Raw genomic sequence first — 23,311 nt, forward strand, 5'->3', positions numbered from 1 at the left:
GGCCGCTTGCTCCAGCATCAGGCCCTATGCCAAGCACTTTATGTGGCCATCTCATTTACAGCAGTTTAGCGGGGGGCACTGTTACTCCCACTTTACTGAGCCCAGAAGCTTCAAGTGATTGCCCACCGTGATGCATTTCATCGACACCCAGGCCTGTCTCAAAGGCAGGCTCTGACCTCTGTGCGCTCCTGCGTCCCGCCCCACGATGAGGCGCACACTGCTCATGGTACAAGTTGCCTTTTTCTAAGTGCCTACTAGGTGCCAGGAACTTTACAGGTGCTCCCGGCCATCCTTCCAACAACCCAAGGTGTAAGGAATTATTATCCCTGGTTCAAAGATAAGAAAACTGAGGCTCAGAAAGTATGAGGTCATCTATCCAAGATCACACAGCAAGCGAGTAGGGGGACTGGGATTTGGACCCAGGTCTCTTTCATTTCAGAAACAGGTGGGGAAAAGCCATCTCCACGGTGGACTCAATTAAGAGCTGTTCTGTTTGGTTTTGAGTTTATTGCTAGGGCTACCGGAAACTAATCATTAGAGACTAATTCGTGGAAGGCCTTTGATGTTCAAGTCAGCTTATTACAAGAAACCCAGTAGAGGGGAAAAAAACCAAGACAAAACAACCTCAAATTTTTCCAGTCAATTCTTAGACTTCGATGACCTCCTGGCCCGCACCAGGAAGCAGCGAGTGCTGAGACACTCCCATCACAGGTGTAGGGAGGAGCGGGGACAAAAAGTGCATCAGAAGGGATGGGGCTTGTACCCTCTGAGCAGCTGCAGGAAAGACTCTGGATGCCAGAGATGGGTACCTAAGGGGCCAGGAGGAGGTAGACCCAAGCCCCGAATCCTAGAATCAGGAAAGGATCCTGAAGAGGACTTCACCGAACCCTCTTTAAATTTATTTTTTTTAAAGACTTTATTTATTTACTTATCTACTTTATTTTGAGAGAGGAGAAGGGAGGGAGAAAGAGTGGGGGAGAGAAACATCAATGAGTCGTCTCTCACATGCCCCCAATGGGAGCCTGGCCCGCAACCCAGGCATGTGCCCTGACCAGGGATCGAACTGTGATCTTTTAGTTGACAGGCCGGTGCTCCACCCACTGAGCCACACCAGCCAGGGCTGAACCTCTTTACGTTACAGAGCGGCTCTGTGATTCACCCTCCAGACAGGCACACCTCTGGGAGCGAAGGGGGCAGCAAGGCAGTAACCTGTGAGCTGATCTGCGACAGGTGTGAACCAAGGCCCCCCAGGGAAAGCTGTCTGCATGGTCTCCCTGATTTTCCCTCCAGAGGGGTTACTATAAACAAGCAGAGCGCAAATAGCAAAGCCAGGAGGCCGGTAAAACAAAAGAATAGGAGGGGGGGTCCTTAAAAGTGCAGGGACGTCTTGGCTGGTGTGGCTCAGTATTATTAATAATGTTCTGGGAAGCAGAGGTTCGCTCCACGCTGAAAAGATGTGTTTTACAATCAGAATAGTCTAGAAATGAAACAGGGGGCCCAGGGAGGTGGCAGTTCCTCTTCACTAGAAGGCTTTAAGCAGAGGCTGTCTGGCACGGATTCCGCAAATGCAGTGACCACCTTTGGGAGGCTGGCTAGCGGGACACTGGGAGAGTTAACCGATTACCACTGCTGTAAAAGTCTGAGGGCTTGCAGCTTAAATGCCTGCTACGAGAGGGACGTGCTTATCCTCCCAGCCCCCCATCACCTAGAAGACTGTGCCATTGCCCGGCCAGGAGGGCACCAGGGATGGGCAACAAGGCTGGGACTGGGAGCTGGCCCCTTGAGAGCCTGTATCTGCCTCCTAGCAGCTCCTGGAGGGAGGATAGGGACCAACCTGGGCCTCCCACTTTGGCTGAGGGAGAAGGCGTCTTTAGAACTTGACTCCCAGCAGCTCAGAAGGCAGCCCAATAAGATGGAGAAGCCGAGGGTCGGCACTCCTTTTGGCTGGGGGCTCCCCACCCACCGTGCCTTCCCTCCGTCCAAAGCCACCAACGGATCCTGTTCAGGCGTCTTCGCCCAGAGTCTGCAGCTGGGTGGGAAAGGTGACGTGAACCCCAGAACTGAGACACAGTGCAGAGGAAGACACACTAGCCCAACTTCTTCACCCAGCAGAGGGGGGCGGGGTGGGGATCACTCGGGTGCAGCAGGGGCTGCCTGGAGCTGGTGGCAGAGCTGGGAACAGGAGCTCTCTGCGCCACACCTCTGTTGGCCCCGGAATCGTTGAAGTTCTCAGACACGCAGCTGCACCCTTGCCAGGCACAGGCCCGGGCCTCCTCTCCGGGAGGCACGTGGGACCCGAGGCGGTCCCACGGGAGTGCTGCGGTGGGGAGGCAGGTGAGCTCAGAGTCTAGACTGGACTCGGCTACGCACACGTGTCCTGGCAGCCTCTCCCACCTTGTCCCTTTTGTTCTGGCTCTCCTGCTTCTGTGCCCCTCACTCAGGTTTCAGGGAGGTGCCCGTTAAGGATGCTCCTCCTTGCCCTCATTAAGCACAGATCAGACCTGCCAGTTCTTGCCCTCTTGCTGGCAACTTCCAAATCGGGCCGCGCCCTGGGCTGTCTCTCTAAGATGCCTTTGCCGAACTGGCTCCAGCAGGTTCTTTAAAGTCAACATATCTAGGAAGGAACTCAGCAGCTGCCCCCATTCCCAATCCCTTCCACTCCGTGTTCCCACCAACGGCAACACCATCTTCTCCCCTTCTTCCACCAGGAGCCTGAGAACCAGCCCAGGGCAGAGTCTGACAAATCTGAGGAGCACAGGGACCACCTGGAGACCTGCAAACACAGATTCCCGGGACCACCCTGGGCATCCCTACTGGCTGAGGCTGGGGGCTCTTAATGCTGTGCATTTCTAACAGCTCCCAGGTGATGCACTCGGGGTCCGCACTTTGAGTAGCTCCGGACTGGACTTCTGTCTGTCTGAATCCCTCGGTCCCCTTGCTCACTATTATTGTTGATATCGTTACTGCCATCCATTTTAAATAGTTCATAGTCTTGAGCCGCCTGGGTGCCAAGTACTGTGTGAGGCATGTGTTTAGCCTGCGAAGGTGTATGAGTGCCAGGTGCTGTAATAGGTACTTTCACATGGTACAAAGCATACAAAAGCATCCACCCATACCACTGACGTTCTGGTAGAGAAAGAAAGTTAAAAGTTAAATAACTAAACTACAAAAGGAAAGTCACTTTAAATCCAGGAAGTTCTTACCCGAGAAGGTGACATGCTAAGTGTGAACGAGAAGTGATTTCGTGTAACCCGAGATCTCAAGAAGCCCCTCCTTCATTTCTCTCAGGCGGCTGCCCCTTTGTCTTCCAGCTCAGTCCACTGGTTCAGGCCGCCACTCTTGCACCTGGACACCAGCCAGCAGCCCCGCCGGCTCGCCCCCCGGCTGGAGATTTTTCTTCTCCCACACACCTTCAGCCGGCAGCCACGTACTTTTTGTAATAAAGCAAATCACGTGACTCCCTTGGCCTCCTGTCACCGAAGGATTCCTCAGCGCAGCGAGGATTCCAGGTCCCAGTAACGATTCTGCACGGCCCCCCCATTTGTCTGCCGCCCCTACAGCCCACCCGTTTTGTCCTCCATACTTCAGCTGCTGTGGATTAATTAGAACTTGTCCACTGCCTGCTTTTTCTCCCAAACTCACCAGCAACCCACCCATCCTGTCTCCTTCCCTGCTTCCCAGGGGGAAGAAGCTTCACCCTCCCCCCGCCCCCACAGGGCTGCTCTCCTACACCTGTCCTCTCCTCGGTTCTGTCTCAACAGGGGTTCCCGCCGCCAGCAGTGCACGCAGGGGCTCATCTCTCTTTCTCTCCAGGGTCTCTCTAGCTGGCACCCTCTCCCCAGCCCTTTCCCATGCTGGAAAGAAAGAGGTCCCTGTGCTTACTGACATCACTTCCTCAGCTGAGGTCCATTCCGTGGCCACCGCAGTCTGGCACCTGGCTGCAGGTGTAGAGGCAGAGTGGAGAAAAGCAGCCCAGGATGGCCCAGCCTCGGGGGCAGAGCTTGGACTCAGGGACTCAAACCCACCAGCCTCAGCCCAGAGTGTGTGCCTGTACCCACCACACTCTCCAGCCCCCTCACCCGCCTCGGGAGGTGGGGGTGATGTTTAGCCCCCCCCACACAGAGGAGGAAACCAACCAAAGCGTTCTACCACATGCAGGCATCGGCCAGACTGGCCTTTGTGAGTGCCCTAAACATATTTAGGATTAAACAAAGTGGCCGCCTGCAACCTGTTGGTCTGTAGTGTTCTTTGCTAAGAAATAGCCTCACAGCAGTAAGTATGGGGGATGGGGGTGGGGGCACTTGACCTTCATTTCTCTCAATTAGGAGGTAGTCTGGGACGCCAAGCCAGGGCGCACGCAGGCCATAGCCCCTTTGGCTACAACCCCCCAGGCCTTGCAATCCTCTGACTCAGTGTGTGGCAGATAGACAGGCACCGAATGCTGGCTGTTATCTGACAGACCCACAGGCTGTTAGGCCTGGAAGGGGCCTTAGCGACTCACCGAATGGTGAGCTTGGTCAGCGCTGCCGGGCACCATGCCGCACACTCACCTGGGCAGTCTCTCGCCTCCTCTGATGAGCAGAGCTGCCTGGCTGAAGCTCGCTTGCTACAATTCTTCGCCTCAGTTAAGGAATGGCTGCAAGTGTGGGCTCCTTCGTTTTGAGAATCTGAGCATGGGGGAGTGCCAGGGAAGAGGAAGATCACGTTGGAAACTCTAGAAGTTCAGTTCTCTGACTTCCAGTCTGCAGGCTGTGGTCACACAGCCCGGAGTCTCTAATTGCACGGACCTGTGGAACGTCGTCTGGAAGCAGCCGAGGGGAAGAGCAGTACCACACCCACAGCCGGTGGCTTTGAGCAAGTGTCTGAGGCTCCCAGAGCCCCCGGTGTTCCCTGACCACCCGTGGGTGATGCTGAGGATCACCGAGATAAAGGAGAGGCTGCTTTGTAAACGGTGAAGTGGGAGACCCCTCTGACCCACGATCAGTGCTTGCTTGTCAAAAGGACCACTCTACCTTAGCCCAGCTCCTTAGCCTCCAAACGCTGTTGCCTTTCCCTTCCCATTGACCATGAGTCCACATTTCCTGGGTCGTTTAATGCAACAGCTCTCCCCTGACCCCTGGTGAGGTGCTTGGTGGTGCCTGGCATTGCGCAGAGGACCCGAGTGGAGGAAAAGGCAGGGCCGTCCACGGTCTTGTGGCCCTGGAGCCAGTGTTGGGAAAACCACGTCCAAGGGAAAGCAGCTTTCAGCAGGAAGGTTCCCAATCACTTTTATTCTTTACGCTCAGAAAAGGCCCACAGGTGGTGGGTTTGCCCAAAGTGGACGTACCTGCAGAACCACTCACTACCCGGCTCACGGAACATGACTGCTCCCCCCAGTACCTCTGGGCTGTCTCCCAGTCTCTACCACGCCCATCCCGTCTCCTGGCACCACAGACAGGGCTGCCTACATTTGAACTTTAAATAAATGGAAACATCCACGGCTTCTCTCACCCAGTGCTGTGTGTGAGGTCCACCCTGTTGATTTTGGTAGCTGAGGTTGGTTCATTCTCAGCGCTGTGTGTAGTATCCCAACAAGATCACGGATCTAAGGGGTTTGTTTTTTTTTGTAATTATGTTTAAAAAGCTGTGGTCAGTGTTACAAAAACAAAGAATTTAGACTAATATTTACCAATGCAAGCATAATTGATTTTTTGCCTTCTATACACAACATCTTTGAAATGCTAAAATGAGTTCCGCCTGCGGTTCTTTTGTGACGCTGCAGGTGCAGGTGGGATGATTTACCTTCTCAGCGTCCTCTGCAGCCAGTGGGAGGTGGCTCGGGCATCGGAGAGTCCGGGGTCCAGTCGGTTGGGCAGACTTGTCCACGGACTTCCACTAACTGGAGCGCTGTCACCGGGCGGAGGGTCTCTTCCACACATGGGCCGGCGGCAGATCACTGACACTCAAATGCTGGAGGCCTCTCTGCCTGGGCTGCGTTTCTCAGCTGGTTAGAGCGACACCAAGGTTGCGCGTTTGATGCCCAGTCAGGGCACAGAGAAGAGGCAACCGATGAATGGAACATGGTGTGGATCTCCCCGGCACCGCCCCCCCCCCACGTCTTTCTAAAATCGATCAATTAAAAAAATATAAAAATAAAGAGACTTGTTAGTGCAAGGCCCTAGTCTTGGGACACCTGCTCGGTCGCGTGTGACAACAGGGCGATGTCATGAGGCCCCCACTGCTACTCGTCCGTCGCGTGCTGGCCCAGGCCAGTGCCCAGCGCAGGCTCCCATCCGGAGGCCCTCTGCCTTGTTGCGCAGAGCCGTCATTCCTGTGGCACTCACAGCGGTGACTGTCCAAGGGCGGCAGGAGAAGAGCACCCAGTAGCTCCCCTCACAGACACCAAGGCTTTGTTCTTTCAACACCCTGTGGATGACGCGGCACCCTCCTGGCGGGGTGTGTGCTGGGTGCCAGCGGGGTCACCAGGAAGCAGACCTCAGCGCTGCAGACACCCGGCTGCTCCGAGAAACGGCACGAGCACGTCGGGCAGCCCAGCCCCAGGCCACCTTCCTGCCCACAATCTTCCACGTGCACGCACGTGGCCGCCACTCCTTAGTGTCTGTCCCCTCTCAGCCTGCGGTTTCTGGACTGCACTCCCGTGAGGTGTCCAGGATTGGGGCCGCGGGGCTCTCTGCGCGTCACCCCCCTGGTTCAGCCGTAGCCCTCCGTGGCCTCTGTTTCACTCAGTGGAGTTGAGAATGACTTCATGTGTTTTTGAAAGAGTTTTTGTTGGGTGTTTGACAGGGCACTGCTCTGAGGTCCCTTCCAGCTGGAAAATTCTGTTCTGGGAGCAGAAGGTGGGTGTGGGAAGGGTTAAGCGTCATTCAGCCAAAGAGCCAGGTTGGGCCTCATGACCTTTTAAAGTTCTTATAGCTTGGTTTGCGGTGCGGGAGATCGCATAACATTCTATTAAAATAGTGTTCAAACAAAATAACTTCCAAAGGCAGAAGGATGTAGAGGACAAGCTTCACTCTGAGGAGCATTTAGGTAGCATTTCAGCAGGAGTCTTAAGGACAATATACTTCACCCAACCCTCTGCATTTAAAAGTTTTTTTATATTTTATAATTTTTAATTTTTTTTTTTACTTCTCTATTGGCTGTTCCTGGTAGTAGTCAGTTGGGGTTGTTTGGGCTCAGAACAGTCCCCAAAAGGAGTAGGAGATGGGGGCAACCTGTGTGTCCCTCTCTGGGGTGGTGGCCTTCCCTTCACCACCAGCTGGCCTAGCCTGGACCTGCAGTTTCACTTGAAGGAGGGTGGGCCATTCACGGACCCAGAGAGAAACATCTCTGCCCTTGGCCTGAGTCCACAGGCCTGATAAACAGCCCCTTTCCCAGCGCCTGCAAGGAACAAAGCCCCTGGCTGCTCTGGGATTTGTCTGCCCCCGTGTTCCTGAAACAGCTGTTTATTCTTTTGACAGGAGTTGGACCACGGCACCTTCCCTTCCTCCCAGCCCTGCCTCCTTCTGCAGAACGGATCTGGACAGAACTTTGTTTTGCCTTTTACTCTGCGGGGAGAGCAGCAGACGATGAGGTATGTGAAATGTTGAAATGATTTACTTCTGCCATGTCGGGGTCATAGTGGGAACTTCGAGCTGGCTGTGGCACGGATCCACCTGGGGGGGGAGGACCCTCGCTGTGCCCTTAACCTCTTGCTGGTCCCCCCTCGCTAGTTCTGGAAGAAGCCAAAGTCCTCTCCCTGGCATGGGATCTCGAAGTGGAAGCTGGCAGGATGCTGCCTGTGGATTTTGCTTCCCCTGGCAGTACCTCCTGGGGCTGTGGCTGCGGCCTGGGGTTTCGTCTGCAGGATTCAGGGTGACGGTGCAGCCCGGCATGAGTCTGGCCCAGGGGCCACGTCGTGCGTGGGTGGATGCGCAGCCCTGTCGGGCGGGAGCCCCTTCACTGATCCTACCTTATGTCTCTTGGGAAAACCCTCGCACAGTGTCTGGTCTAGGCAGCAAGGCCAATCGGGCTGGATCCAGGCTTGAGATTTCCTGAAGGGACTCAAGAAACGGCATGACTACATGGACCCCGGAGAGCAGGTTGTTCCGTTTGTGACGGCGGGAGCGATGCTTAGCCACATATTTAGTCTGCGACTTGTCTGCTCGTTCGTTAGCTTCCTCCGTCTGTGTTTGCCCTGAAAAAAAAAACAGAGCTGAGAACGGCCTTCCTTGAACTTTTTCCCCCCAGGACTTGTACTGTGTTTCTTTTACCCAATAGGGAGTATTTCTCTGTAATGTCTACCAATTTATTTATTAAATATATACTGATTGATTGATTTTAGAGAGTGTGGGGAGAGGGAGGGCGAGAGAGAGAGAAACATCGATTTGTTGTTCCACTTACTTATGCATTTATTGGTTGATTCCTGGACATACCCTGACTGGGGATGGAACCCACAACCTTGGTGTATCGGGACAGCGCTCTCACCAGCTGAGCTACCCAGCCAGGGCCTATGCGCACCAATTCAGAGGCTTCTGGGTAAAGCAGCGCGCTCCCTCTTTACCTCCAGCATCAGCCCCCTGCCAGGAGCTGGGCCTGGGAGTCAGAGGGTCTGCTTTTCAAATTGGCATCCCCTTCTGGGCAAGCCCTGCCATCTCAGCCTCCACTGAAGCTCGGTTTCCTCATCAAAAAGCCGCAGCACTGACCATGCTGAGGGATTACCAGACATAGAGAGGAAGACCCACACCAGGCCTGGCATGGCGGAAGAGCCAGTGCTCGCCAGACGGGCAGAGGGGAAGCCAGCCCTCAGCCAGGCTAGCCTGCGGTTGGCTAGCTTTGAGCCAGTCACTAGGTGATCATCGTGACAGGCAAAACGAGAGGATGTCCCAGACACCTGAGTGATGAGTCCACGGGGGGGCTCTCGTGTTTTCTGAGCAGAGAGTGGTAACAACGGTGGTCGCCAGGGGCCGGCGCCTGGAACCTGAATCCTGGCTCCGCCACTTTATGCTGTGTGATATCAGGCAAGTTACTTAACCGCCCTGAGCCTCCGTTTTCATACCTTTAAAGTGGGGATAATTCTGGAACGACTTCAGGATTGCTGTGAGGCTTAGCTTGAGAGACTCCTGTTAAAAGTGTTTAGCCCAGGCCTGGTCCGGTTCATTTGGGGAGCATCCAGGTGTTGTTAGGGCCTGAAGCTTATTCAGTTTTCAGGGCCCTCTTTAGAAAAGAATGCAAAGTGGTAAACACAACATTAGGCATGGAATGGGTACTGGATCAACACGAGTTTGGACTGCACAGGTCCACTTATAAATGGATTTTTTCTAATAAATACTATATATATACTTTTTCCTTATTATTTCCTTAACACTTTCTTTTCCTTCGCTTACTTTATTGTGAGAATATAGTATATAATGCATATAATATGCAAATATGTGCAATTGATTATTTATGTTATTGGTCAGGCTTTGTCAACGGTAGGCTGTGAGTGGTTAAGTTTTCAGGGAGTCAGGAGTTATGTGCAGATTCTGAACTGCAGGGGGACCAGCACCCCTAAGCCCCACATTTGTTCAAGGTCAACTGTATTTAAAATGGGAGGAGATGTATCACAACAAATAACAAAAAACCGACAAACACTCCAAACAGGACAAAGTTTAGAAAGCATAATGATGTGAAAATAATGCAAAAATGGTATAACTCAGGTGTCTGATGCACCTGTCATATTTCTGCGGCATACCCCTGGGTTTCCTCTTTGTTCAACAAGCACTTTGTAGTATCATTTTTTGATAGAGACGAGAGAAAGACAAATCACTTTTGCCCCTAGCATGGTCAATCAGCGGTTGCTTTTTATTGCCAAGAGTTTAGAAAAGTTCCTTTCGGCTTCATAACTTGTTACTGGTGGTGGTGCATCTGTAAGTCCTTTGGCAGTTTCTTGCTCAGCAGCTCCAGCCAGAGCGCCAGGGAACTCAGCTGTTGGTCCAGCCTTGGGGGTGGGGGTGGAGGGTATGGGTGCCAGCCTGCAGCGTCCTCATCATTCTGAGCCCTGAGCAGGGAGCAGAGCAGCACCCAGGTGGGCTCTTTCTCCTTGGGATCAAAGTGGAAGGCTCCTGGGTGCGCAACAAAGTCCACCCAGGGCCGGCTGTTACTGGGACCTAGGCGGCTTCATTCACTGCTGGGTCAGGAGGCCTCTGTGTTCAACTTGTGTTAGTGGGTAAACTTTTTTTTTTTAATTGTTGTTCAGTCACAGTTGCCTTGGTGGGTAACCTCATTTGATCATCACTTTAAGGAATCTGTGAGGCTGTTGCAGTAAGATGTGCTCTGGGTGGCGTATAACGAGACCTCCAGCCAGTGGCTGACTTCTCTTGCACGTCCTGGGTCAATCAGGAAAGCCTGTCATGGAAAGATAAGTCTGGGTGACTTCTTTCAAGGATGGGGAGACTAAGGCCAGAGACCTCCATGAGCCCAGTTTGCAACACCTGCTCTGGTGGAAGGTGGGGCTGGTCAGCCTTGGCTTCTTACCCACCCAGCTGGGTCCTGAGCCGTGGACAGTGGGAGGGCAGCTGACTGTCACGAAGTCACAGTGGGGGCGGTGGGAGGCTTTCCCTTTGCGTCTGGGTGGTGCCGCCCCCAGGGACCCACACACCTCTCCCAGGTGAAGCTGCTTCTCCGCCCTCAGAGCCACCTGTGGAGCATTCACTGACCACGGCGCAGGGCGCTCCATACACGTGGTCTCCTCTTGAACTCTCAGGGCGCCCGGAGGAGGGTGCTCGTGCGTGGAAACCGAGTTCACAGGGTCAGAGGACTTGCCCTAGGCTGGGACTGCTGCTTTAAGAGTCAGTGCTGGCCTGATTCCTCCCCCGAATGATAGATCTGAACGCTGGAGGGTGTGGAGGACAGAAGATAGGCGTTTTGTCCAGGGGCTGTAACACCCAGTTTGCTCCTGTGGCCCCCCTGCCCTTTACCTGCACTCAGTACTTGTCACTCAGAGTCTTTGACCCCCTTCTCAATCATGCAGGAGTGGCTGAGGCTGGAGCAAGCAGGGGCACGGGATGGGGGCGGGGTGGCGGGGAAAGACGGGCAGAGAGGAAGGTTGGGTTTCCTCTGCCACTGCTTTCCCCCTGCAGATCCCGCTCTCAGAGTTAATGGCTTTTCCACTGCTGTTCAGCAGAGACGCTCCCCTTCCCCTGACATGAGATGGAGAAAACGGGGTCCACCTTCCATAGAACTCCTCTCAGAGAGGGTTTCTGTGTGGAAGCAATACCCTCACTTAGCCCAGACTCAAGTTGTTGTTGTGTGTGTGTGTGTGTGTGTTGTTTTTATGGGACAGGTGAGGAAGAATTAATGTATGAGCCACATGGAAAAGTGACACTCCAGGGAAACACAGCGGAAAAGGAAGAGGAGGAAAGGGAAGCGGGGAAGGCAGAGAAGTTAACAGGCTTTACAAGGTGGCCCTGCCCTTAGAAACGCACCCCAGGTTTTCAGCACTGTTCCGGGAGAGGGTTGCGTGACAGGTGGTTTCGTCTGGGAACCTGTGTGGGGGCCGAGTTCTGGGAGGGGCCCAGGAGCTGCCCATGTGGGAGGTTGGATGGATTCAGGGAGAAACCGTGAGCACTGGGACCTGGGGCACCTGAGAGATGGTGGGAGGGCTCTGCTAGGACTGGGCGTGGTATGTTCACCAAGTCCTGAGGGTCGCCAGTTCCAGGTTCCCGCGTGAGTCTGGGTGTCAGTGTTTGGCGTCCTAATTCTGCGCTCTGCTCCTTAAGTGGAGAATTGAGAAGCAACCTGCTGTTTCCTAGTTGGGGGCTAAGACGGTCAACCACCCATCTTCAGAAGTTCGCAGTTTTGAAAATTCCAAGAGACAAACACATAGGAGAAAGACTTAGACCACGCTGGCTGCCAGATGCCTCATTTTTGTCCAGAGAGAAATATAAAAATGCTTTTAAAGACTTGTTGGCCACCCTGGCAACCCCTCCGTCTCTGGAGACGTGCATTCCAGATCCCGGGAAGCAAGTCCACACCCATTTCTAGCGCTTCGCCAAAGGACGTGATGTTGGCTTATGTGGACAGCCTCCAGTCCTAAGTGCCCAACAACAGTGACGACTGGCCACAGCAAAAGTCCGGTCAAGCCATCTGGGAAGTCCAGGAAGAAATTCGCCTCATGCGAATTTCTGAAATGAAAAATCATGAACGCTTTGCATGGGCGGCCATTAGGAGATGTGTGTGGTTGGAGCCCCTCCTGGCAGTAGTCTTGATGTTTTCTACGGTGAGAGTTTGCATGTTTCTCCATTTAACATTTTTTCCGCTGGGGGACAATTGCATTTGATCCTCCGCAGGTGGGACTGATAAAGCCTGGGGCCCACGTTGTGCGGCGTGGTGGCCTCCTCTGCACCATGACCGGCAGGGCCCTGTAGCAGGGCCCTCGCCTCCATCAAAGAAAACCAGCCTCCTCCCACTTCCGCGAGCTCTTTGTGATGCTGCGGCCGGGAGCAGATGGATAGCCTTCAGAGCCGCTAATCTGCATCTCCCTGCACTTTGTTGTTTCGTGTGTTATTCTTCCAGCACCCTCATTTCTGTCCATTAAATGTGCTTTGAGCTCTGGCTAAATACCAGCCACTGTGCTACAGCATGGGGTCCTCCCGACAGCTTGCCATGTGGACACTAGTAATAAGAACGAGCAGTTTTTCCATGTTTATATGGTACCAGGCCCAATGCTAAGCGTTTTATGGACCTTATCTCATGCGATCATGGCCATTTTTATCTCCATTTTAGAGACAAGGAAACAAACCCGCAATCCCTTTTTTGGAACCGTGGGGCCTGGAAGGCAGGAGGCATGGACTGTAGATCATACATTATGTAACACTCCCAGTGCAGCAGCACCAAACGATAACATGCAGCGTGTTTACGCAAAGAAGTGTTTAAACAGTCTCACTAAGTGGGGTAAGGATTGTAAGTAGCCTCACGACAGGGTCAACTGAATGACAAAAAGGTTTGTTGGTTTTCAGAGCTTTCTGGAGACGTGGATGAGGGACTGCCACACGCGCAGGGTTGCCTGGTTGCGTGCGCATCAGCGCCGGGGGTCCAGCCCCCACCTCACCCCAAAGCCCATGGGTTTGGTTACTCTCTCTTCTCCGGGAGTGAAGACTTCTGTGTGGAGAGGTGGCTGCCATCTCAATCCTGATCTGTTTAAACCCAGGACTTCTCTGGTACGCAGTGCCAGTGCTGTTGATGGAGACTTCAAGTGGCTTTTCCAACGGGGGTGGAGTTGCGTGCTGTTGCATTTTGTGACTTTGCCACAGGCCCCAGGCCAGCCCACTCCCAGGGTCCTCAACGGGCTCCCGAGGTCCTCAATGGGCAGAAACTCAGGAGCGAGGTTTACCCGGCCCGACGGGCCCCCTTCGGGTGCCTGTGGAGCACAGGCGCATCTGAACGCTGATGGAGCTGTGACCTTGAGTTCCGTACGGGTTTTTCTGTTTCCAAACAGGCCGCACTTTCTAAGCAAGGAGGACTAGAGCATCATGGCTGATAACCATGTCCTTTCACTGAATTTAAAGTAAAAGTGATGTAGCACGAGGTCCAGGACTGGAATCGTGGGAGGCCCCCTTTGAGAAGAGTTGCAAAATATCCCCTCTCCCGAAAAGACGAATTTCAGTGTCACTTTCATCTTATGTAATTTGCTCACCCAACATTTATAGAGGTCTTGGAGATTCAGGATTGAGTAGGACACTCCTTCGGCCCTGGGGAAGCTCAGACCGGCTGGGAGGAGACCGGGCCCAGTGTGGATGCTGCCGTGTGAGCCGCCTCCCGGGGATGTGCACGGCACTGTGATAGTGACGGGGGAGCCAGAGGGGAGACGGGGCAGGGGTAGGAAGTGGCTTCACAAAGGCCCATGATGTTTGATGAATGGCACAGCGGGCCGCCCTCTCCTTTTGGCTTCTGGGTGTCCGCCCTCCTGCTTTTTCTCCTGCCTCCTGGCCCTCTCCTCACCTCCTTCTCCATCTTACCTTTGAGTGTCACTTCAGCCCAGGGCCCTCTTCCTTCCTTTACATCCATCCCTCTGCATCCTCTCCCTAGGTGATGGAATTCCTGCCCTTCACCCTAATGTGCACGATGCCTCCAGTTGCATGACCCGCCCACATCTCTCCAGTGAACTTCAGACCTGCCACCTCCATTTAGATGTTCACATGCTTCTCGAAACTAACACATCCAAAACGGAGTCCGTGACTCTCACCCCCAAACCTGGTCCTCCTCCATCCCACCCAAGGCAGTGCTGCAACCTACCCTTGCTTCTCCCCTCTCCCTCATCCCTGATGTCTAAATTGCCAGCCAAATCCTATCAATTCTCTCTTCAGAGTATAGGAATTAATTGACTTCTCTCCACCTCCTCTCCTCCTTTTCAGCAAGGACACCCCTTCTTTTTGGCCATGGGAACAGCCTGCCCCTCACGTCCCTGCGTCTGCCCTTGTCCCCACACTCATCCCCTGCCCCAGCACTCCGGAGCACCCACTGGGGTCTCTGAATGCAGTCGGAGCAGGCGATATCCCAGCTTCAGGTGCTTTCGTGGGTCCCCACCCCCTTGTCGTGCCTTCCCAGGCTCTCTCTGCCCTGCCCACCCCGCCCTTGTTCCAGCTACTCAGGTGAAAGAACGTCACTCTTTTTTTCTTATGCAGGCTTTTTCTTTTGTCTTTTCTTCAAACACGAGAAGCTCTGTCTCCTGTCAGGCTGTCATAGGTGCTGTTCTGAAATACTCTCATCCTGACTCACGGCTCTTCACCCCTTTCCATCCTGTCTTCACTCCTTGGGCAGCTTTAGTCACCTCCCCAATGGGGCCTTCCCTGGCCACCATAATTAAAGTACTTCCCCACCTGCTGTTCCCCACCCAGCACCCTTCCCCCTCAACCACAACTAATGCAGCAATCGAGAAATACTCCGGTGCTTACTATACACCAGTTGTTGGCTTGCTGGGGGTGTGGAGGGGAAAAGCCAGGTGGGGTGGGAAGTGGGTGAGTGTAGACTGCCGAGGCCCAAGTGGTTCCCCCTCTGAGCACCAGCCGTGTGGTCAGTGTATGAAGGGAAGCAAAGCTAGGACATGAATGGTCCCCCCTGTCATTTGCTGAGAGGTGGGTGATCTGAGTTCAGGCAGTTGGCGGTCATGGGAACCATTTACAGTTACTCCCTCACGCCTCCCATCCATGGTGGACCTCACGATCATCTGGGTACTTTCCCTCTGAGCCCCAGAGTGGCCTTAGCATCATACCCAACACAAGAGCCCTGTCGATTCCTCGAACTGGTCTAATTGGCCGTTGCAGCCCTGTGCAGTTTCAGGTAGAGCACACTCCTTAGGTCTAATTACGCACTCATGAACATTTCCTTTGAGAGAGGGTGTATAGGTAGCTGCAGTTTTTAAAGATCATATGTTGCTCGGGAGTTACTGAGTCTGTTTTCCTCGTCTTTTTTTTCTTTTCCAGGAGGAAATAATGAATGTCAAAGGAAAACTGGTTCTGTCAATGCTGGTTATCTCAACTGTAATTGTTGTGTTTTGGGAATATATCAACAGGTAATTATGAACCACGATGAACTGATGTTGGTGAAAGTTACTCTGATCTCCTAGTATCAGCCAAACCACCAGGCTGAATTAAAGGCAGACTTCCCTGAAACCGTAAAGAAGAGATTCCACCTTTTCTATATCCCTGAGCCCTGAACTGTCTTCATTTTTTTAAATCTTAATTTTTTTCCACTACCATTTAGTCCCCTTATGCCCACTCCCCCCAGCATTCACCACACTGTTGTCCATGTCCGTGAGTCCTTTTTCCTTTTTGCTCAATCCCTCCACTCCCTGACCTCCGCCAACCACCAGTCGTCCAGCTGTCCATCTATGAGTCTGTCCCCATCCTCCTCGTTAGTTCAGTGCAAGGCCGAGCTGTGTTTCAAAGCATCGGAGCTCCAAGTACCTTCTGGCTAATCACCTGTCTTCCTGCCACGTTCCTAACGTCTTGATTTTTGTGCTCTTGCACTTCCGGGCAGGCTAGATCCAGGAATAGTAAGGTCTTATTAAGCCCAAAATGTAATTTAAAGTTACTCATATGGCCAGATATAGGAATTAGGTTAAGGAGTTTCCGACACAAATGCCATGAGAAATCCATCCTGATTTTTGCAATTCTGATATTTGCAGAGTTTAAAGGAGCAACTCAAGTTGTTGACTTTTGCTGCAAAATACACTCGAGTTGCTGCTGATTTATGTGTGCCTGGCTAAAACTTTTCTTTTTTAAATTCTGGAAGCAAAGTGAATTAAACGTTTCTGGGTGCATTCCCCAAAAGCTGCTTCTGTGCTTTTGGGAACTACAATGCTTTGCAGGTTCCAGCTGGAAAGGCTTCTGATAGAAAGAAGTCTCCACAAGCAGCTACAAAAATGCGCCATGCCTTTGACTTAAAAAAGCACTGGTGTAGTTCATCCAAAAAATCCACTGTATACCTCTGGGTGGGGAGGGCGGTCTTGGCGCCATTAACATTGTCGTGGTGCAGTGTTTAAGTAGCCACCAAGTTCACAGTGACAGCCTGAATGAACATTTGAGGGTCTTCCAATTCTTAAATTCTAAGACTTGATGAGCCAACAGGACCATCTTGGCTACTAAAAAGGGAACTGCACCTTGAGGTGCATCAGGAAAAAGAGAGTTGCTCCAGAATTGGGAGCTGTTCACCACACCACACCCCACCCCGACCCCGGGGCACTGCATAGATCTAACTGCTTCTGGAGTATCTCTCCGTTTCCTTCGGAACAGCTCACCAGTGTGACCAAGGTAGGGGGTCAGCTAACCAGATCTTTCAAATTGAGAAGACTGGTGGGATACTTGGTGTGGAGTGTAGCCGGACCGGAGTTGGGCGAAGGGACCTCGAGCCTGCCTCAGGGACTCAAAGCTGAGGAAATACCCTGGTTGGAGTCTGGAGCCCGGCTGCCGGGGCTGGTCCTTGGACACCGCTTACTTCCTCCGTGACCTTGGGCAACTTGCATGGCCACTCTGTTCCTCCTCTTCCCTATCTTTAAACATGGGGATAATTTGGTACCTGCATCACAGGATTGCTGGGAGGATTCAATTAGTTATTGCTTATAAAGCAGTTAGGGCAATGTCTGGAACTTAATAAGCACTCGGGATGTGCTAGCTGCCGTGTTTATCACCATCATCTTCATCATGGCTATTACCAACACCCTCTGCCCTAGACAGCAGACCAGGACAGGGGATTTTGGCGGCTTGAAGGAAGAGCTCTAGCAGTTGGAAGAATCCAGCAGAAGAACAAGTTCCCTTTGTGGGACCTGCCCTGAGTTGGGACGCTTGTGTGGATAACCTTCAAGCTGCGACTGCTTGCCTGGATAACCTTGGTCTTCTGAGTTGCAGCCAGAATTGTGCTTCCGTATTTTGGGTGGCTCACAAAACTAAAGTATGGAGCCAAAGGCACAAATGTGCATTTTGGCATTGGCCTTCCACAGAGAGGGTCTCTTTACAGTCCTGGGCACACTGTCTTTGCTCGGGGACCAGAGCAGGTGCTGGCTGCTCTCCAGGGCCCTGTGCACCCAGACTGTGGCCACACTGTGACTCACTGTGAGGAATCTGCTTGAATACCCGCAAGGGGCTTGGAAGGCAGCAGGTCCTTTGCCACCTTGTGAATTGGCTATTTAAGGTGAGCTGAGAGCACCAACCTTAGACAGGTGATCAGTGCTAGGCTAGAAAGAATTTTGAAATAACCTCACCAAATACATCGACTGGTCTCAGCTGCGCATCCTGAAAGAATGTCATCCAGGACTGCATTTGGTTTGAGGCCGGATGAAAAAAAGATCTTAGAATTTCAGAGCTGGTGGAAAGTTTAAGTGAAAGGATGATGGCGATGGCAATTGTGATGGCAGCAGCTACCAGTGACGAGTGTCGATGTGTGCCAGGACCTGTGTGCACAGCCTCCAGCTCTTCCAGCAGCCCTGCGAGGAGGCTTCTGGATGAGGAACACGGCGTCTCGAAAGCTCCGACCTGGATGCGGCCTTAGGCTCTGCGGTCATTCCTTGTCCTGTTTTCTGAGGGACAGTAGGTCCCATGTGAAGGATGGCTGAGCTATGGTGATCCTGAGGAGGTCCTGGGAGGGGACCCACCTGTGAACCTCTTCTTGTTGAAGCCACAGTGAAGAGCTGGCGCCTTTTCATTCAGATTTGAGTCTCCACAGACCTCCTTGCTGTGGGGAGTTACTGCGGTGGCTGCAGCAGAACATCCCTGTCTCCCAAGGTCCTTGGTTGTATCTCAAGGAAGGTGGAAACCTGAGTAGCTAAAACAAGGCTCTCAACTCAGGCCGTAATGGTTGAAAAATAGCTTTTCTCAGAATGAAAAGTAACTCGATATGTTTTTCTTTCTTGTTTGCTTTTAGCCCAGAAGGCTCTTTCTTGTGGATATATCACTCAAAGTAAGTGCTTTGAATTTTAGATGGCTCTGGAACTGCTCCCACGACCACTACCGCACCTCCTGCAGCCTGTGTTCCTGCAGCCTGTGTTCCTGCAGCCTGTGTTCCTGCAGCCTGTGCAGCAGCTGGCGGTGGGGCTCTGGTCAGAGGCGGAGGGCAGGGTGGGGCTTCCTGGGGGTCCCGGCAGCCGCATGCCTCTGGCCTCCCAGGCAGCCCTTAGAGAACCATGGCTGTGTTTCGCCCTTGCTTTTTCTCATGAAGTTATCTCTTAAGTGATGTCAGTTGGAGAGCATTCCTGCCTTCCCAGTAAAAAGTGTCAGGGTAGATAGTGTCCCTTATGCTGCCCAGCATATGCTGTATATTCTTCCGAGAAATTTCTTGGAGACAAAGGGTCATGAAAAAAAAGTTAGGGACTCTGATGAACTTGTGGGTCTATTGTCACTATTATTACTGGCAGTAAGAACTATGTAAGCCTTTGTTTTTCTGTCTTTGGCTTGGTTGCCAGAAACCTCAGAGCAAAGTGTTGTGCTTTAACCGCTTGCACTTTCCTCGGCCTTCGTTTCTGGTAGAGTTTATCCCCTGGCACTAAATCTGAGCTTTTATGTGTGCAGAGTGCCATGGGATTTTGGCAGTTTTCCCAAGCCCATTCAGTCATATTTTAGCTACAAATGAAAATAAAGGCAAAACCTTTATTCTCACGTGTTGCTGGGATGACCAAGGTCATGTGAAAATACCTACCTGAATGACTAAGTAAATGTTTCTCTGTTCCCTTTTGTTCGTTGTACTCTTGTATTGTTTCTCTGCTTACTGTAACCATACTTTCTTAATCATGAACCATCTTGAACACTTTCTGAAAGGAGATGAGCTTTCAAACAGATTTATTAATGCCTGTTCATGGCTCACCACTCAAATTTGTCCAACCGGAAGGCCTTATCTATTGGTGTCCCCTATTTTCCCATCTCCAGAAGGCCCCTCCCTTGGGGAGACTCTCATGACAAGTGTGGAAATTTCCGCATGTGGGTAGGGAAGGTGGTTTCTGGTAACAGGTTCTGGAGTTTCTGGCTCAGGGACCCTCAGATTTCCTGAGGCTGCAGCTGCTGACTTTGTGGCAGCCTGCATTCTCCTCGTTCAGCAGAAGACATCATTCTTGGAAGGGTGTGCTGGTCGCTTTATTAAGATCACAACTCATTAGTTATTTTCAACTTATAAAGCTCTTTGATGTATGCTATTTCCCTTAGTTTTCAAAGATACCTGCATAGTAGGTTTATTATTATTATTATTATTATTTATTATGTAGGGTTGGGCAAAAGGTTTACAATTGTGAGTACACAAAACAGTTTGTTCATTAATGATTGTACTATATTCCATACGAACAACTGTAAACCTACTTTTGCCTCAACCCGTGTGAGTATTATTATGTGACTTTTTGGAGGAGAAAAATCAAGATTCAGAGGAGGAAGATGTCTGTCATTCTTCTCCCCTCTCCTGCCCTTCTCCCGGGATGAGGAGCTGAGCTGCCGGCCGGGGCCCCCCGGGGAGGCATGGTCCATCCGGCACCGTCAGGCCCGGCTCCGCTCCTTCTGCCGGAGCAGCTTCACTCCTGTCTGTTCTACCAGCTGGCAGTTTAAAGTAAAATTTTTAATGATTTTCTGTCATGAAAAGAGTTTGGAAAACCCCCCAGTTTGGGACAGTCTCATTTTCTAAAAATGTTTCTCATCTCTTTTGTTTCTTAGAAGCCCAGAGCCTGGTGACAGCGGCAGTCAGCAGGGCTGGTGGTTTCCGAGGTGGTTTAACAACAGGTACGGGGTGAGACGAAAGTCTGTGCTTCCCCCACTGAACGCTTGCGGAGTCAGGGAGACAGTTCATGGTCATGACCTTCTCGGCCATTCATCTCTCTGGCCTATTGAAATCATACAAGGTATCTACTTCGTGGTTGGAACTAGAACATTAAAGGTTTTTTGGTTTGGTTTTTTCCATTTAAGTTGGGGGTGAGTGGGGCTTGGGCTGAAGTTCAGACTGCAGGAAAGATTGTCATAAGATAAAATGTTCTTATGAGGACTGCTTCATCAAGTTCCCCCCCCTCCCCAAATAATCTGAGGGCTGCTGGGCCATTAAACTGCTAACTGTGCTGACTTGGACGGAGGACAAAAAGAATAGGTGCTGTGCCTTTTAACCCTCAGCACGTCCTTGTGAACAACCAGCCAGTGTCATGAACCCAGTCACTTGCTGCAGGTGTTCCTGCCTCCAGACGCGTTTTCACTGACTGTCCCCACACAGTCGACAGCCCTCCCTGCGTTACTCAGCTTGCTTTCCCTTTGTATGTAGGACCCACGATTACCGAGAGGAAGAAGACAAAAACAAAGAGAAGGAAGACGAAGAAGAGCTTCAGCTGTCGGACTGGTTTAATCCACAGTAAGAAAGGGCGTTGCCCTCAATAAATCCACGGTTTAGCCGGAGGTGGCGGGGGGCCGTGTCAGCGACTGTGCCGCTGGGAACACCCCTGAGTGGGGAGACAGGGTCCTGGCCTCTGCTGGACCTTTAACAACAGATTCAATGAGAAACTAAGAGTCTAGATGTTCTGACTCAAATGCTGGAGCTGTAACATGGTGACTGACAGCAACCAGCCAATGGGAGCAGATGAGTCACAAAATACGCGGCCAGGAGGGGCCTTACTGGCCGAGGCGTGTTGTGACGAGCCACAGGATCCAGAGTCAGGACAAGAAAATTCCCTCCAAGATTCAGTTAACTCATCTGTAAAATGGCAACGATGATGCCAAATCTGAGGGACCATGTGTGCACCGTTCAGCACCCATAAACAGATGTTTATCAAACGTCTGTGACAGGCCAGCTGGTGTCTTTCAAACCACTGGTCACTATCATCAATATGTTTAGTGTAAAGGGTTAACACCAGCTTTTTTACAAAAAACTGAAGTTAAATAGAAAATCAGAGGGTGTCACATGAGGGAAGGATGTGCTGTTCAGTGGAATTTTTGTTTCTGTATGTATATGAGCATGTGTTTGGGTGTGACGTCAAGTGTATTTCCCACTGTGAAGCGTGCTCACATGTTCTGCACTGGACGTTGAGTTAGACACAGTAAACAGAAGAATCAGTCATCTGTAGGTCACCTGTGTGTCTTCCAGTCTCACCAATGTGGGTATAGTCAAGAAGTTCACGGTCTTAGAGTGGCACTTGCCAAGACCAGTAAAAGAAGGTATGATGAACCTGACTTAGAAGGATGTGGCTTGGGGAGCGAGGAGGCAGGAGCTGTCCAGGACGACCATGAAGCCCGAGAGGCTGTGTGGGAGTGGGGGGTGCCGCCCATCAGGAAAGGGCCTGGAGGGGAGGTGATGAGCCAGTGAGGGATGTGTGTGAGTTCAGGTCCGTGGGGGCATCTAGACGGAGATTCACAGGGTGCCTGTCTCGGCCTCTTTGGCCTGCCTTAACAGAATACCATAGACTGGCTGGCTGATAAACAAGAAGCTTCTCCGTCACAGTTCTGGAGGTTGGCAAGTGCAAGATCAAGGCACAAACAGATTTGGTGTCTGGGGAAGACCCACTTCCTAGCTCATACCTGGCCATCTTCTCACTGTGTCCTCACATGGTAGAAGGGGGGAGGGAGCTCTCTGGGATCTCCTTTATAAGGCCACTAATCCCATTCATGAAGGTTTCATCCTCATGACCTAGTAACCACAAAAGCCTCACCTCCAGATACCCCCACAATGGGGATTAGGTTCTAACATACACATTTGGCGGGGAACAGTCCCATCTGTTAGCAGTGCCTGAGCTCGGCAGCAGATACGAAGACGGAGGGTGGGGAGCCCTCAGAGTACAAGTGGCAGTGGGATCTGTGAGCCTGGATGAGGCCACCCAGGCAGAGGGACAGACCTGAGTCCTGCCTGACGTCAGCATGTCGAGGGTGGGTGGAGGAAGAGAAGTGGGAGACACAGCTGTAGGGGTGGTAGGAGGGTGGGAGAGAAGCCGTTCCAATGTGAGGGACCTCGGACTCTGGAAAAACTGAGTATGTTCTGGCAAGTTCTTTTATTGTTTTGGGATACAGGATCCTGCCAGTGAGGGCAGATGGGAATTTGGGATTCCCATGTGTCATATGATCAGTTGGACAAGAGTAGCCATCTGCGAGATGTTACCATTACTGGAAATGTTAGAGTATGCTTGCTTTGATAAGCCCCTTAGATGTGTGTGTGTGTGGCGGGGGGTGGGGTGGTGGTGAGGGGCTTAAGACCTCCCAAGGAGCAGGCTTGATGAGCCAGAGATGGTCACCAGGCTCCCTTCTAAGGAGGGTGGCACGCTTTTACTGTGACACTTGTGCTTTCCCGAATGGGACTTGGGTGGTGGGGTTAGGGCTGAATTGCTGGGGGTAAAGAGGAGGGACAGATGACAGCCACCAGCTGTCATTCTCCGCATGCATAGCTCGGCTTCTCTCTGAAGCAACGGTGAGCAGGTATTTAAAGAACTGAATTTAAAGAATTGAATATTGGTTGGAAGTGACACCAAATTAAGCCTTCTTGGGGCCCCCAGAGTGCACATCTCACAGAAGTGAGTGATCAGACCACCAACTGAGTGAACGATTAAATATACTTCCACAAATGTGTACCTTTCTGTAGACTACCTAAAACATACAGGATATTGTGTCCACATTCCCACATCGAGTCCGTTCAGATTCTGTGACATCAGAACCTGGCAGTTTTCCCCCTGCTTTTCGGTTCTCCCTTCTTAGTTTCCTCGAGGGGCTTCTCCACCTCCCCAGCCTTTGCTCATCAGAGCTTCTGAGGGTCGAGTCCAGCGCCCTGATACCTCATCGGTGTGCATCACCTCCCAGTGCCCTCTCACCACTTCCAGGGAGTGAGGCGCCGTCGGCGTGCGGATGGTTCCCACGGGGAGCTCTGC

General features: G+C 52.0%; 1 protein-coding gene across 1 annotated transcript in view; it reads left to right on the forward strand.

Annotated features, from left to right (window-relative positions):
* The window catches only part of GGTA1 (glycoprotein alpha-galactosyltransferase 1 (inactive)), a 51,840-nt gene that overhangs the window by 18,699 nt on the left and 9,830 nt on the right, over positions 1–23,311 (forward strand). Inside the window, exons 2-6 of the mRNA XM_037142166.2 lie at positions 7,458–7,570; positions 15,438–15,526; positions 18,373–18,408; positions 20,139–20,204; positions 20,731–20,817. Of these exons, the coding sequence (XP_036998061.1) occupies positions 15,447–15,526; positions 18,373–18,408; positions 20,139–20,204; positions 20,731–20,817 (269 nt within the window). The 5' untranslated portion in view covers positions 7,458–7,570; positions 15,438–15,446. The remainder of the gene's footprint in view (positions 1–7,457; positions 7,571–15,437; positions 15,527–18,372; positions 18,409–20,138; positions 20,205–20,730; positions 20,818–23,311) is intronic.

Source organism: Artibeus jamaicensis, unplaced genomic scaffold, assembly GCF_021234435.1.
Source record: "Artibeus jamaicensis isolate MK-2021 breed Jamaican fruit bat unplaced genomic scaffold, CSHL_Jam_final scaffold_1964, whole genome shotgun sequence".
Classification (NCBI taxonomy): domain Eukaryota; kingdom Metazoa; phylum Chordata; class Mammalia; order Chiroptera; family Phyllostomidae; genus Artibeus; species Artibeus jamaicensis.